This window comes from Calidris pugnax, unplaced genomic scaffold (assembly GCF_001431845.1).
Source record: "Calidris pugnax isolate Ruff unplaced genomic scaffold, ASM143184v1 scaffold44, whole genome shotgun sequence".
NCBI classification, from domain to species: Eukaryota; Metazoa; Chordata; class Aves; order Charadriiformes; family Scolopacidae; genus Calidris; species Calidris pugnax.
The window spans coordinates 5,883,261-5,897,310 of NW_015094506.1; the positions used below are offsets into that span (position 1 = coordinate 5,883,261).

The window sequence follows — 14,050 nt, forward strand, 5'->3', positions numbered from 1 at the left end:
GAGAAGGATGGGATGGGGAAGAGCCAGCTCAGGAGGAAAGCAAGAGGGAGCAGTGCCATGTTTCCCAGGATGGTCCCTGGCTGCAAGGCCAAGGGTGGGGAGAGGTGGGGAACCCAGAGGAGGCCGCGCTGTGGTGCCCTCATCCACCCACCACCCCGTGTCCCGGCCGGACGCCCGGAGCCGTGAGGTGATGATGGCAGGCAAAGATGGCCGCACTCCCCCCGCCCCGTCCCCTCCCTCGGGCCGAAACGGCCCCGGGCCGGCGGAGCGGCAGGAGGCGGAGGCCCGGGGCGCCCCGAGGAGGCGGGGAGCGGGGCGGTGCAGCCGGGCCGCCCCGCCCCGCCGCCGGTCAGCGTCCTCCTGCCGCGGCCTTGCTCTGCCGTCCCGGCCGGACGGAGCGGTAGGAGGGGGCCGGGGCGCAGCGTGAGGGCGGCGCGGGGAGCGGGGTCGGGGCGGCCGCGGCGCTCCTTGGGCCGCCCTCGGCGCCGGACGGGGGTCGGTCCCCGGGCAAACCCTTCGCCGGGGCCGGGAGCAGGTGTCCCAGGGCTCCCTGAGGCTTCGAAGGCCCGGGTGTGAGGGCCCTTCCTGCCCGCCTGGGGAGGCTCCTACCCGGCGCCGAGGGGACCCCGGGCCTGGAGTCTGGCTGGGCCCTGGCAGGGCAGGCCCGGGGAGGGCAAACAGGCTCTGCCAGGAGCCCAGGTCGTCAGGCAGGTCTGTGAGGAAGGGGAAGGTCCATCGTCACGCCAGGAAGTCAGCCCACGGTTGTCAGGATCAGGCCTGGTGAGAGCAGCTGGGGTCAGGCACAGCAGGCAGGGACATGGTCCTGGGCTGAGCTTAAATAGGCTCATGGGTAGAGATGTAAGGGAGGCCCCAGGTGTGGCTGATGGGGACCATTAGGGCCTTTAAGTGCTCTCAGGGCCCTGACAGCAGCCTCCTCTCTCAGCCTGCCCCCTCTGTCCTCACACCTTATAGAGGTATGGGCTCAGGAGGGACTTGCTGTCAGAGTGATTTAATTGCTGTGAGGTTGCAGGGTGCTGTTGAAGGGAGCAAAGACCTGAGGCAAGTCATTGGAAAGTGGATACGGCATGGGAGACTTGGGAATGGGGATAGTCTGGCTGCCCATGAGGTGCCCTAGTGGTCAGAAGGGCTTGGGGGTAAAGGGGAGCTGTTCAAACCACCCCTGGAAGATCCCCAGAGGCTGGGTAGTACTGGGGGGTTCACTGAGGAGCCTGGGGTTGAGTAGAAGTCGGATATAGCTCAGTAATTGCCAGGCAGATTGGCAGTCATGAGGCAGGTTGGAGCTTGAGCGGGTGCCTGGCAGGCTGCGGACCTATATCCCATGCAGGGTCCCTGGCCTTGAGGGGTGCACGGGAGGGTGACAGCAGTGACCGGTTGTGTGGCATGTAGCCAGCTTCTCTCTCAAAGGTGCCGACTGGTGGTGTGAAAGAGGAGAAGCACCGAGGTAAAAGAGAAGAAGGTGGTAACAACAGTCTAGTACTGAAGGCAGCATCCGTATTCTCTAAATTGTCTTTTTGGTCCAGGACAGGTGCCTGGCTGACTGCAGCTAGCTGGGGGAATTCTGCGTGGTTCCCTCTTGCCAGATCTCCTGTGCCTTCTGGTCCGGTTGCAGCTGCTGCGGAGACACAGAGAGGAGGCTTTCTCCTCCTGTGTAGAGAAAGCTTATTTCTTCCTAGGAGCATCGCTAGTACGTGCTGGGAGGAGGGTTCCCCAAACAGGCAGGCAGGGATGGCAGCTTGGGATGTTGAATGGGGAGCTATAAATCAGCAAGCTGCTAATTAAGACCACAGGAGGCTGGTGAGTTACTAAAGACCCGTATTACTCTTTTCAGAGCTCTGGGCCATTAACAAGACTCCTGGGACCTACTCCGAGCGCTTGACTCTCCAGGGACATCACTTTTGAGCACTCTATTTTGGGCATGTTCTCAGAGCTGAAGTTCCCTGTACCCTGGGGCCATGTGGCAGCCAAGGCTTGGGGACCCTCAGATGGACACCCCGTGCTGTGCTTGCACGGCTGGCTGGACAATGCCAACACCTTTGACAAACTCATTCCACTGCTCCCCAGAGGTAGGTCTGGCTCATCAGGATGGTTCTTGTTGTTGGCTGCAGGGCTAAGTATCTGATACTCTTTCCCTTTCAGATTGCTATTATGTGGCAATGGATTTTTCTGGCCATGGCTTGTCATCCCACCGACCTGCAGGTTCCCCCTACCATTTTCTGGATTACGTGAGCGATGTGCGCCGAGTGGCAGCAGGTAGGTAGCTGAAGGGACCCTTGAGGGGATATTTGTGGAGGGACTGCTATATTGCTTCTGCTCCTTGGAACAAGCAAGCAGCATTTACTGCCAGGTGAGGGGTCAGTTCTCTCTGCTTCTCCCCAGCCTGATGTTAGCTGATGCTTTTTGACCACAGACTGAATAAGCATCCCTCTTTCTTGCTATTTTGTGAGAGGAAGAACCAGTAAGCCTGTGAAGCAAGTGTTTCTATGTTAGAAAGCAGTAGTGGCGAAATGGTGGATGCAACCAAATAGTTCTGCCAGAATGACTTTTTGTAAGCAGCTGGTGACCTCTAACCAGTGTTAGGTCTAAGTGGGAGACTCTTCTGGTTCTCCCTGATGACAGCTTGCTGCTTGCTTTAGTATCATGCAAGGAAATCTGAAGCCAAGGTGTCTTGGGCTCCTAATAACTCCTGATCTAACTGCCCATCTGTATGCTGGTCTTGGGGAAGGCTGTGGCATGTGCAGTTTTGCATCCCTCATTCAGTATATAAAGAGCCTCTAGAAGTTCTTTGACATGCCAGAGGATAAAACATGTCTTTCAGTGAAGTGTATTTCAGATGGGCAGCACTGATGAAGCAGTATTTTCCCATAAGCATCTCAGAGTGCCCTAAAAACGGACTGAAGAGCCTGATGTGCTAAATGGTGCAGAGAGCTTTCACTTGGAATAATCATACTTTCCTCAAGGCAGTGGACCTGGCTCTGTGTCTTGATGGCTCTTATGGAATGCCTTGCAGCAGGATGCTCTGTTAAGGTCTCCTTCTTCCAGCAGATGCTGCCCAGTCAGGCTCCTCTGCTTCTTGCCAGTCTTGTGTCTGGCAACGAATGGGAATTTGCTGTAGTTTGTTTGCGATACAGAGAGAGCTTGAGAACTGCATGACTTAACTGCCAAGGAAATGAGGTGGTGGATGCTCTTTTTCTTTAAAACTGGTGTACTTATCCACCTCGTTTCTGGATTAGGAAGCAAATTAAGCAGTGTAAAAGCCCTCCTGGGAGAGGGGGCATGTGTTGGTCGAGGTTTCTAATGCAGGCCTATCTGTTTTTGTCTGTTGCCACTTAGCCTTGCAGTGGAGACGGTTCACCCTGATGGGTCACAGTATGGGTAAGTGGCTCTTGTCCTTGTAAGCTGTGAGGTTCTAGAAATAGGAGTAGATAATTAACTTACAAGACATGCTGCTAAGAGCTGGGTTGGAATATTTATTATATCGTGTCAAGTACTAGGTTCCTGCTTGAGTGATTAAAAAAATCTGTGCCCTTGTTTGAAATGCCTCTACTTTCAAGACCCTGTACTACAAACAGTGGCAACTCTTGCTGTGGGCCTTTCCTCCACCCCCAGAAGGGAAGAGTGATGGGCAAAAAGGGGTGGTCTGTGGCAGGAGAATTCACAGCACAAAGGCCACAAAGCCTGGGGACAGCAGGGCCCTTCTTGGTGGATCATGGAGCTTGCTGAGGAGAACCACACTCTGTCCCTTTGTGCCTGGGATGGGGTGCCTGATGGGGTTTTGCTCCCCAGGCCTGCTCTGGCCACAGCTCAGTACCCACACACTACTGTTTTAGCTAGTAACTCCTCCCTCACCTCTGCTGTCTGAAAGGGAGATGGGGATGAAGCAGGACTGGGAGTCCAGCTGGCCAGTAGCCCCGCTCTCTGCCCGTGTCCTGCCTGCTGGGAGAGCTTTACTGTGTAGCTTGGCCTTTGTCCCTTGGTACAACATGCGTTTGTGCTTCTAAGGCAGCTCCTGCTGGGCAAAGGGGAGTTTCTGTTACTTGGGGAGGGATGGGGCAGGTCCAGTGCATAACTGAACACACTGCTCTCCTTTGCAGGTGGGTCTGTGGCAGGAATGGTGAGTAAAGCATCTTTTCTTCATAGGGTTTGTGATTTCTGAAGCTGGAACAACAAATGGGAAAGGAATGAAGGGACAGACTGGGACTTGAATCTCAGAGGAGGAGAGGGCCTTCCCTGCCCCCCTCTCCAGTGTAGCAGCATGGAAGTATCACTCCATGTCCAGCTTTTCTCTTTCTCATATTGTTTCATCTCTCTTCAGTTCTCTTTCCTTTATCCTGAGATGGTGGACAAGCTGATCCTGCTGGAAAATCTTGGCTTTCTGCTAGCTCCAGAGGTTAGATTTTCATGTGTTCTTCCCCTCCCTTTTTTAAATAAAAAAATAGAGATTTTTTTTTTTTCTTTCCCTCATTTGTTCAGCAAAAGCACTTATGTGACCAGTTTCTGGAAGCTCAGAGAAGTCTCAGGGCTCTTCATTTTGGCAGGCACAGATCTGCTCCTTGTTGTATGGACTGAGGTCCCTGCTTAGGGTGGCCCTTGGGGGGACACTTGGTAGGTGCCCCTGCCTACAGCAGGGGGGTCACAACAAGATGATCTTTAAGGTCCCTTCCAACCCAAGCCATTCTATGATTCTGTCCTACCTTGACTTTTAAGTATTGCTGTTCCCTTTTCCCTATAAATGAGCATTTTTAACATGATGTCCGTAAGTGGTACCAGTTCTGAGGGATGCTGAATGGTGAAATGCCCTCTTCTACCCTCTGACAAGGGGTAAAGTGATTCAGAGGAGAGAGGTTACTCCTGTTCCCTGCCTGTCTTTGTTTCAGGACACTGAGGAATGGCTGAAATCAAAACGGATGGTGATTGACAGATTACTGAGTCTAGAGGCAAAGCAGCAAACTCCCAAAGCACGTAGCCCCGAAGCAGCATTGCAGAGGTAGGTTCCCATCTGTCCTCTTCGTTTGCTGCCTGCCATCACCTTCGACAGTGTTACGGCTGCTTGGCCCAGAAGGGGAAACTGTCCCTGTACTTGCCTTGCAAATCCTCCTCTGGAATTTCAGCAAGACCTTTTGCTTCTGCTGCCAGAAGCTGCTGCTCCTTCCTGCTTTTTTTCTGAAGCAGCCTGAGAGCTCGCTGTCACCTTGTCATGCCATTTTCGCTTCGCTTCCTCCTTCTTCCAGCAGAACAATCTCTCTGCCATGTCTCCCCTAGGCTCTTAGAAGCAAACAGACATCTGACAGCAGAGGGTGGGGCCATCCTGCTGCAGCGAGGAGCAACTGAGACACCCGCTGGTAAGGGGCTGCTTGGAGATGGCTCATCACAGTGCTGGGCCAGGGCTGGGTGTAGGAAGGGAACGGTGCCAACAGCTATTGTCTTCTGCAGGGTACAGGGTGCCCTAGCTACAAGTTTACGCAGTTTGAATGGGATCAATTAGGTCTGGAGGCAGAGCTCTCCATTCCCAGCAACTGGGGTTGGTGCTTGGGTCCTAGAACGGATGAAGAAAAGAAATCAAAAAAGGAAAAATCTGAATTAATCCTGTTCCTCTAACCTCAAAAAGTCTTGGGCAGACCCCAAAGGTGAGGAGAAGGAGAGCAATTCCTGCTCCTGTGAGAGATGAAAACATTCTCTTATTTCTTTTTCATTCCAGGGCTGGTGTATAACAGAGACATGAGAGTCCGTACGGTGAGCATTACTCTTCTGATGTACCCCCTGCTGCTTCTGAGCCCAGTAAAAACTCAGAGATAGTTGCTGAGCCCAGGTCCTGCCTCCACCCAACTGTTTACTTTCTGCTTCCCTAATTCCCACGTCTCTTTTAAATGCTGCTGTTAAAAGAGCCCGCACTCAACCATTAACTGACTCAGCTTACAGAGTCATTGGAAAATGTTACAGTTTTTTTTAGCAGTTCCTCTGCCCCGGGGCCTCCTGGCCACATTTTCCTGCCGTTATAACTCTTCAGACAGGATGGATGCTTTAGGTCAGTTTCTTTGTCAGGTCACCCATATAAGAAGGGTAGAGAGAGTGAAGCTAAGTTCTGATGTTTGATATTTTGATAGCTTTGTGCCACTTTTGAGCAAGAAAGTCCTCCTTTACCTATGCTACTGCCAGACTATGAAAGCCAGAGTAGTCTACTGTCTCCTTTTTAGTAAGAGGATTTTTAAAGCTTTTCTCTGCTATGAGATCATTCCCATATGTGCTGCATCCCAGCAGGCAGCGTTGTTGGCAGCCCTGAAACGCAGCTGGACAGAAGGAGCCTTTGCAGAGCCAGCTACTCTTGTGCACAGCCTGGCTGCCTGTCATGTCCCAGCTCGGCAGCTTTGGGGCCACAGCCACTTCTGCCTTCAGAGCCACCAGTGCGACAGGGGTTGGGGACACCTCTGCCCCCAAGCTGCTGTCCCTGACCTTTGCTGCTCTCTATATCTTTGCATCTGCAGCAGAGTCGAGAGTCCTTCACAGTGGAGCAGTGCGTGAAGCTCCTGCAGAAGATTCAGGACTGCGTTCTCATCATTGTGTGAGTGGGGCACAAGCCAAACCAACCCTCACTGCCTCCCTGCAGCCCTGGGTGGAAGGGATGAAGGTTAGAAAGGAGTCCTCTGCTACCCTCTCCTCTGCAGTGGCCAGCCAGACCTTCGGGCCAGTTGGCACAACCATACAGCCTCACACGTGAGAAGCATTTCCTAGTTCCCCACCACTGCCCTGGGCTGGGCAGGCTCCTGGAGCAGGCAGAGAGCAGCTGGCACATCCTCCTTCTGGCCTGGTGCTGCATTTTCAGGCTACGCCTCCCTGGTGCAAGGCTGACTGAGGAAATGCCTGACCTGACCCTGTCTTCCCCATGCTCTTGCCTTCACGCTGCTGTCCCACAACCTTCTGTCTCTTTGCCCTACAGCAAGGGACCATCCTGAGAAACACATGACCCTGCACAGCACCACTCCCTCTTGCTTTCCTCCTGGCCTGCCTCATCCCCCAGTCACAATAACCCGTTAGGGAGCTGCCCCGGGGGGGTAATATTTAACCTGTCTTCACTCTGGTACCATTAGGCAGTCACCCAAGGTTTTAAACAGATAGTTTGACAGAAGAAAGCTGCTCAGCCAAGCTGTGTGGTGCTCCTCTGGCTACCATGAATGACCCTGTAACCCTGTTGTTCATGAGCAGCCTGGAAAGAGCCATTGGGTCTGTCACCCCACTGTCTTGGGGACACTGCTCCTGCCCAGGACAGCAGCAAAGACAAAGGAATGCACATGGTATGCTGTACTGAGCCTTGCTGTTGCTTTTCAGAGCACAGGATGGACTCTTGGTACCACACAAGCTACACAGCAGAAATCACTTTGTGAAAGCCCTGCGGGAGGCGTTCGAGTCTACCCTCAAAGAGGTGAGAGCAAACTCTATCCTTGGATCTCCACACTCTGTGCCACCAACCTGAGAGCAGCAGCTGGGAAGCAGCTCGCCTTGGTGGACACCCCCACTAGGTGACTTGTCCTTAACAGCACAGCCCTCACAAGAGGGGAAGCCACCTTTCCCCTTGCTTCCAAAGTCCCAAGTCAGTACTGCCCTCTGCACCCGGCTCTTCCCAAGTCCTCCCATCCCTGTCCTGCCTCACTCCCACCACCTCAAGTACCACACTGTAACCACAGCTTGCCTGACAGAACACTTTCCTGGTCCACATCTTCTTGTGTCCTCTCCCTCCAGCACATCCAGCTAGTAGAGGTACCTGGGAGTCATTTTGTGCACCTGAACGAGCCCGAGGTGGTGTCTGGGATCATCAGCAACTTCCTGACGGCGCAGAACACCAGAGCCAGGCTCTAGGAAGAAGGGTCACTGCTGCAGCAATCCAGGAGAACAGGGACCTAAAAAGCAGGCTGTGGAGGAATTGTCACCATTCCTACCTCACATCCAACATCAGTTTCATGATACCCTTCCCTGAGCTTAGCTCACTGCAGGGTGGAAGCAGGTCTGACAAGGGTTCCCTGGAGGACAGCTGAGCAAAATATCTCAGTTGTCAAAGTGAAAAGGAATCCTTCCTCCACTCCTGGCTCTGTGAGTACAGGGATGGAGGCCCAAAGTGGCCTTCCCCTTGCTTGGTCGTAACTTGCACCCTGAAACAGAGCAGGAATCCAGGCAGGGGCAGCCTCTGTGGGAGCAGCAGCACCACCAGCTGTAGCACCGCTGGGGGCAGGTGGCTCATCTCACCTCCTCCCTGAGGATGGTGCAACCAGTCTCCTCACAGGGTTACACTTACTGAAAAAATAGGAAACATTCTGCTTCTCTGCTTACTTCCACGGGTGCCTGAGCTCAGAGGGCCTCAGCGCCCCTGTTCTACTGTGAGAGCTGCTGCTTGTTTAAAAAGTCAGCTTAAATAAGAGCTCACCTGGGCACAGAAGGCCATTTTAATGAACTCCCAGGGAATGAGTCACTAATCCTCTCACTGAAGCAGCTGGGAGAACTACTAATAATGGAAAAGTTGGCAGAGATGATTTCTGTCCTTCTAAATAAAGATTAATCTCCCAATGTTAAATCTGCCTTCTTGACTGTATAGAATGAGACTTCTTTCTTTTGAGATGCTCACCCAAGCAGCAAAACCACCATTTTTAGGAGGCAGTGATTTTTACATGCATTCTGCTTTAGATAACAGCATATTAATGATCCATCTGCCTTCTAGTTAAATTGATGCAAAAAAAAGCCAAATAAAGCAAGCGGGCCTGGCAGTCTCCCCGTGCAACAGAAACTGCATTTGCAGGGGGTTTTCTAGGGGAGGGTAAGTCCATTTTAACCCAGCTCTGCGGAATTTACCAGCATTTCCACCTTACCTTCACGGTCATGCCCATATGGAGGCCGCGGGCAATAAAATAAATGAGTAGAAGGCTGGGGGTGGGTGGGTCGCAGCCCCTTTCTGATCACAGAGTGCATCATTAACAATGATGGGTGAACAATCATTAAGTCTGAGGCTGTACGAAAGTGATGCCTCGCAGCTGGATGTGCCTGTTGCCATCCTTACCTGCCTCCTGCAGGCTGGTGGCAGGTTAAGTGGAAATGGGTCTTGGCCAGTATGGTTCCTCCCTCAAAAGCCAGGCCGCCATCCTACCTCATTCTAGTTATGGTGTGGAACAGCAGAAGTCCCCGTGTCTCTGGCCGTGGAGGTCCACGTGCAGCTGGAAGACTGGGCACATCAACACCTGGCTGAAACACCGAGGGAAAGGGTAGGGGCTCTGCACTGATCTTTTGCTTGTGGCAACAGGTCTGCAAACTTCCCAGCTGGGCTTTTCCAGAGGTCACTTCCCTCTTCTTCTTAAGCACCCCCATGTGCTGAGAAGCACAGCCATAAAAGCTGTGACTTTAATTGCCACCCCAGCACACAAGAAGCTGTCCCCTACAGCAGACCACGAGAGAGAGAAAAAGGCATTCCCATGTTGTGAGAACACCAGCAGCAGTTTATTTACAGTTCTTCAGCCATTCCCTGCCCCTGCAGAGGCTGTGCTGGGTCAGTCCCAGCTCTCGCCAAGCTTTAGGAGGGCCTCGGGTGGCAGGGAAATACAGGTTGGCACAGGAAGTGGCTCAGCCCCTTGACCCGAGCACCCTGGGAAGTGGTGCCCCAGGGCTGGAGGAGGGCTGGGAGAGCAAGAGGATACCCCTGCAGTGAAGGAAACTCCCCCTCCTCCAGCAGGCACAACCTGAAGCTGCCTCAGTTCCTTGAAATCCTTTGGCATGTGGAGTCCGTAGGCATCTCTCCCGCCCTCTCCAGCACAGGCCTCTGAGGAAACAGCTCGACGTGGCTTAATACGGCCGAAACTTGCGCTGGGCTCGCATCAGCGCGATTCTCTGCTTGTCCTCCTCAAATTTCTTCCTCAACTGGGCGATGTCTGAAAGAGACAGAAAGAGGCCAGGTCACAGGGGAGCAGCAGATCTCTGCCTCCCAGGGAGGTTCACTTCCACACACCAGGAGAGGCTCATTCCCTGCAAACACACACTTCCCAGTGTGGGTCCTTTTGTGCCTGGGCCGAATGCCAAGCTGGGGCTCTGGCGTTCGTCTCCGGCAGTGCTGCAGCTCCCTCTTGGGGAGGAATCAGGCTTGTTTTCCCTCGAAACTGCTGCCTTTGCACAGACTGAAGGAACATCTATTGGAAAGCCATGACCTGCGCACCCTCCTTCAAAATATTCTGGCAGCAAAGAGGTGAGGAGCCCCCAAGAGCTGGCCAGGCCATTCACACAACCACCCAGCCAACTGTTCACCTGCAGCTGGACATTGCCTCCACCAAAGGAAAAAGGACGTCCTTTGGGCCACAATGTGAGACAAGAGACACGAGCAGGGTTAGGAGGAGACTGGGACACTCACGTTCTCTCTTGGTCTCACGATGCTGCCAGGCATAGAAGTTGAGCAGCTCTTTGCGGGCCCGTTTCTGCTTCTCCTTTTCCAACACCCGCAGGTTGGCGGCCTCTGTGCGGGGCAGGCCGGGCTTTCGACCCTTCCGCGTTACCTTCACCCAGCCTTCCTCGTCCGGAACGCCCTCCTCCTTGGCCGCTTTGGCTTCTTCCTATACAGACAGAGGGGTGAGGCAGCTCATGCTAACGCACACGCAAAGCTACAGCTCCTGCTTCTGCACAAGACTTGAAGGAAGGTGTGGGACCAAAGGTGCAGACATTCAGCTCTCCATCACCTGACAGCCACTGTGTTTCCCTCTGCCCTTTCCACTGAGGCCTGGGCACTGAGAGATCCTCTCTTTTCCCTTCCTCCTCCCTCCCCCACCAAACAAACTCCTTAGCTGGGTTCCCTCTCTCACCTCTGCTATCTTTTTGTCATAGTCTTGCATGTAGGTATCCACCTCAGCCTTCAGCTCCTCCTGATCCACAACCGAGGCCGCGTAACTGGCGATCCACTCTGAGACAGAAGAAGGCAGAAGTCAGCAGCAGCCTCAGTTAGAAGCAAGCCCTCGTGCCATGCCTTTGGGCAGCTCTAGAGAGAACTGCTGTGGGGACGACATACTCTGTTAGCATTTCTGTTCAGCCTCCCCACTGCCAACACCAGTAAGGAACAGGAAGCTAAACGATGGGAAGAGCTTGCAACCTTCCCAAGCCTTAAGCCCAAGAGGTGTGACATTCAGGGCTGCAATCCTGCCAAGGGGTCACATCCAAAGTGCCATCATCCTGACAGACACCTGGTGCCTGTTATTGTGTCTGACTTCATCAATAAGCACTGATTCATCAACACTTACAAATATTTAAAGGGCAGGTGTCAAGAGTACAGGACCAGACTCTCTTCAGTGGTGCCCAGTGACAGGACAAGGGGCAACGGGCACAAACTGGAACACAGGAAATTCCAGCTGAACATGAGGCAAAAATTCTTTACTTTGAGGGTGCCAGAGCACTAGAACAGGCTGCCCAGAGAGGTGGTGGAGTCTCCTTCTCTGGAGGTATTCAAAACCCACCTTGATACGACCCTGTGCAACCTGCTGTAGGTGAACCTGCTTTGGAGGGGATGATATCTGCAGGTCCCTTCCACCCCCTAGTATTCTGTGATTTCATTTTGAGGGCAAGATATAGCCAGTTTCTCTGAATCTATGTGATACTGAAGAGATGTTGGGCAAAACCACCCTTCCATTGTACCAAAGTGACCCCATTCTCCCATAAGGTCACTGGATCACACTCTACAATGTCCAGTACAAGATTGCTACCTGGTGAATAATAAAGGCAGGAAAATGAAACAGTAGACATCTCCTGGCTCAGTACAAAGCACTGTGAATTAATCTGGGACATGCAGGGTAGGATTCAGTGAGGAAGGGGTATAGTTTGTCCCTGGCACTAGCTAGCAGGGTGATAGCTAGGGCTGACTTACTGCTAATGCCGGTTTTCACAGGGTGAGTCTCTGTTGATATCAGCAAAGGACCTTCCTGTGACAGGGCCTTGGCTGCCTGGACGCCAGATGGTTTCCTGAACACCACGTATGCTACGTGAAATCCCTAAAGGAAAGAGACCCCCAGAGTCAGATACACCAGGGAAACTGGCGACACAGCAAGGAGCTGCAGTACAAGTAAATTAAAACTAAAACAAATTGCAGTGGGATAGCAAAGAAAAAAAAAAGATAACAAACTTAAAATACGTAGTCACATTACCCAATCCTCCCAAATAGTTTTCCCATACAGAATCATGGAATCATTTAGATCAGAGAAGACCTTTAAGGTCATCAAGCCCAACTGTAAGCCTAACACTGCCACGACCACCACCAAATTGTGTCCTTAAGTGCCACGTGCCAAATACTGCCATTTGGTACTTGTGAACTTTTCTGACTGATGCTAAAGCATCAGTGTCCCTGTCTCCCCACCGCTCCCCCCAAGCTTTACCGTTACAGTCTTGCGGTTGAAGAATTTGGACTTGAGTTTTTCTTTTTTCTCGACCGGCCCTGGCTTCTCACAGACGTCCACGCACTGGACGTCGCCGCAGCGGGAGAACAGCCTCGAGAGAGAGTCCTGGAGTGGGACATAGGAGAAAACGAACGGGACAGTGAAACAGGACCCATTCCTCCCCCCACCCTCCCACGCACGGACTACCGAGGGTACCGGCTGGCCCCTCCGGCACCACCCCGGGCCCTCCGCCCGCAGCGACCCCCAGCCTCGCCCGCTTCCTCCGCCCACGGCCCCACGCTCCTGAGGCGATGCCTTCAGCCTCCAGCACCCCCAACCCACGCCGGTGAGACCCCCCCCAGCCCCACTCACCGGGCTGCAGTACGGGGGGACGTTGAGGACGAAGAGGGTGCGGCGAGACGGGTGCGTGGTGCCGGCTCCTTCCCGCACCTGGTGCTCCTTCACCAACAGGTAATGCGGCGAGCGCTGCCTCTCCCCGAACTTCACCGCCAGAGCTGCGGGGGGGGGACGCACCTGGTTAAAGACCCCGCTGCCGCCCCGGTCCCTCCCCGCTGCCCCGCGTCCCCTCCTCACCCGTGTAACCCGCCGGCGCCGCTCCAACCACACGCTCCTTGGCGGCCGCCATCTTAGCTCGGCGGGAAGCGGTGGGGCGCGGGGGCTGCCGGGAGTTGTAGTTCCCGGCCGCTAATGGCGGCGGCTCCCTCAGTGCCGGCAGCGCAGGGCGGCGCTGAGGGACCCGCCGCCGCCCATGGTTGAGCGGAACAAAATTATTTCCTCACCCAGAGCACACTCTGTAGGAAATCTCATTGCGCACCATCGTGTCATTTAACAGTTCTGAAAAATAAAGACCTGAACAGCGTAAAACTCGGGCAGTGTGCTTAACCCTAGAGAGGCAAATTAAGATTCATTTCTTCTCTTAAGATATATGAAGACATTAAAAACAGCTGCTGTTAGGGTTGTCTTTGAAAGATTCTTGTTAATCAAGAAAAACGGGAAATAAAAAGAGATAGCCTTTACAGAAGAACTCGTATTTATGACTGAATGGAAGATGGGACCACCCCAAAATAAAGATTTTTTGAAGCAGGACATATGTATGAGGTAAAAAAAAAAAGATTGGAGAAAGTAAGGAGCAACATGGGGAGCTGACTCCCCAAACAAATATCCAAGTTAATCAACATTATCCGAAGAAATGGTACATGCAAAAGCCATGAAAATATACCAGGCAAACTTGCAAACTGTGGCATCGCTTCAGAAGTCAGCACATTTAAAAAAAAAAAAAAAAAAAGGAACTATTGAAAATACATGTTTTGAGGAAAAAAAAAAAAAAAAAGAAGAAAAAAGAAACACTATTACAAACTACCTACCACCTGTCTCAGCCAGCCGCATTGAATCAGTGCAAACAATTGGTGTTGATAAGCTCTAACAGCCCAGGGGAAAAAAACAAACAAACATACAAAAAAACCCCACAAACTGGACAAAAGAATAAATATAACCATGCTACATAAGGGCAGATGTGCACAGATGTGAGGTTGGAAGGTGGTAAGTGGAGCACACACGAGATGAACATGACAACTGTAGGGCAGCCAGGAGAAAGCAGAGAGCTCCAAAGTTCAGCTGCTTGGAAAGGACTGGGA

At 52.8% G+C, this 14,050-nt stretch overlaps 2 protein-coding genes across 5 annotated transcripts; one reads left to right on the forward strand and one right to left on the reverse strand.

Moving 5' to 3' along the window:
• Positions 1 to 262: 262 nt before the first annotated feature.
• SERHL2 (serine hydrolase-like 2) lies at positions 263 to 8,578 on the forward strand. 3 transcript variants are annotated; one of them, XM_014963692.1, is made up of 12 exons: positions 263 to 400; positions 1,850 to 2,084; positions 2,158 to 2,271; positions 3,352 to 3,393; positions 4,113 to 4,132; positions 4,334 to 4,408; positions 4,896 to 5,005; positions 5,281 to 5,360; positions 5,717 to 5,751; positions 6,501 to 6,577; positions 7,342 to 7,435; positions 7,753 to 7,869. In XM_014963692.1, exons 2-12 carry the CDS (start codon positions 1,937 to 1,939, stop codon positions 7,867 to 7,869), a joined length of 912 nt encoding a protein of 303 aa, XP_014819178.1. In that variant the 5' UTR covers positions 263 to 400; positions 1,850 to 1,936. The 3 variants fall into 3 exon arrangements, with proteins under 3 accessions (XP_014819178.1, XP_014819179.1, XP_014819177.1); XM_014963693.1 differs by lacking the exon at positions 263 to 400 and adding an exon at positions 454 to 780; XM_014963691.1 differs by lacking the exon at positions 263 to 400 and having other exon boundaries at positions 1,910 to 2,084; positions 7,753 to 8,578.
• Positions 8,579 to 9,470: 892 nt separating this feature from the next.
• Positions 9,471 to 13,690, reverse strand: RRP7A (ribosomal RNA processing 7 homolog A). 2 transcript variants are annotated; one of them, XM_014963695.1, is made up of 7 exons: positions 13,196 to 13,690; positions 12,768 to 12,910; positions 12,396 to 12,521; positions 11,891 to 12,014; positions 10,839 to 10,936; positions 10,394 to 10,592; positions 9,471 to 9,920 (listed from the first exon to the last, which is right to left on the reverse strand). In XM_014963695.1, the coding sequence occupies exons 1-7, from the start codon at positions 13,239 to 13,241 to the stop codon at positions 9,835 to 9,837; spliced, it is 822 nt and encodes a 273-aa protein (XP_014819181.1). In that variant the 5' UTR covers positions 13,242 to 13,690; the 3' UTR covers positions 9,471 to 9,834. The 2 variants fall into 2 exon arrangements, with proteins under 2 accessions (XP_014819181.1, XP_014819180.1); XM_014963694.1 differs by having other exon boundaries at positions 12,990 to 13,689.
• Between the last annotated feature and the right edge of the window lie 360 nt (positions 13,691 to 14,050).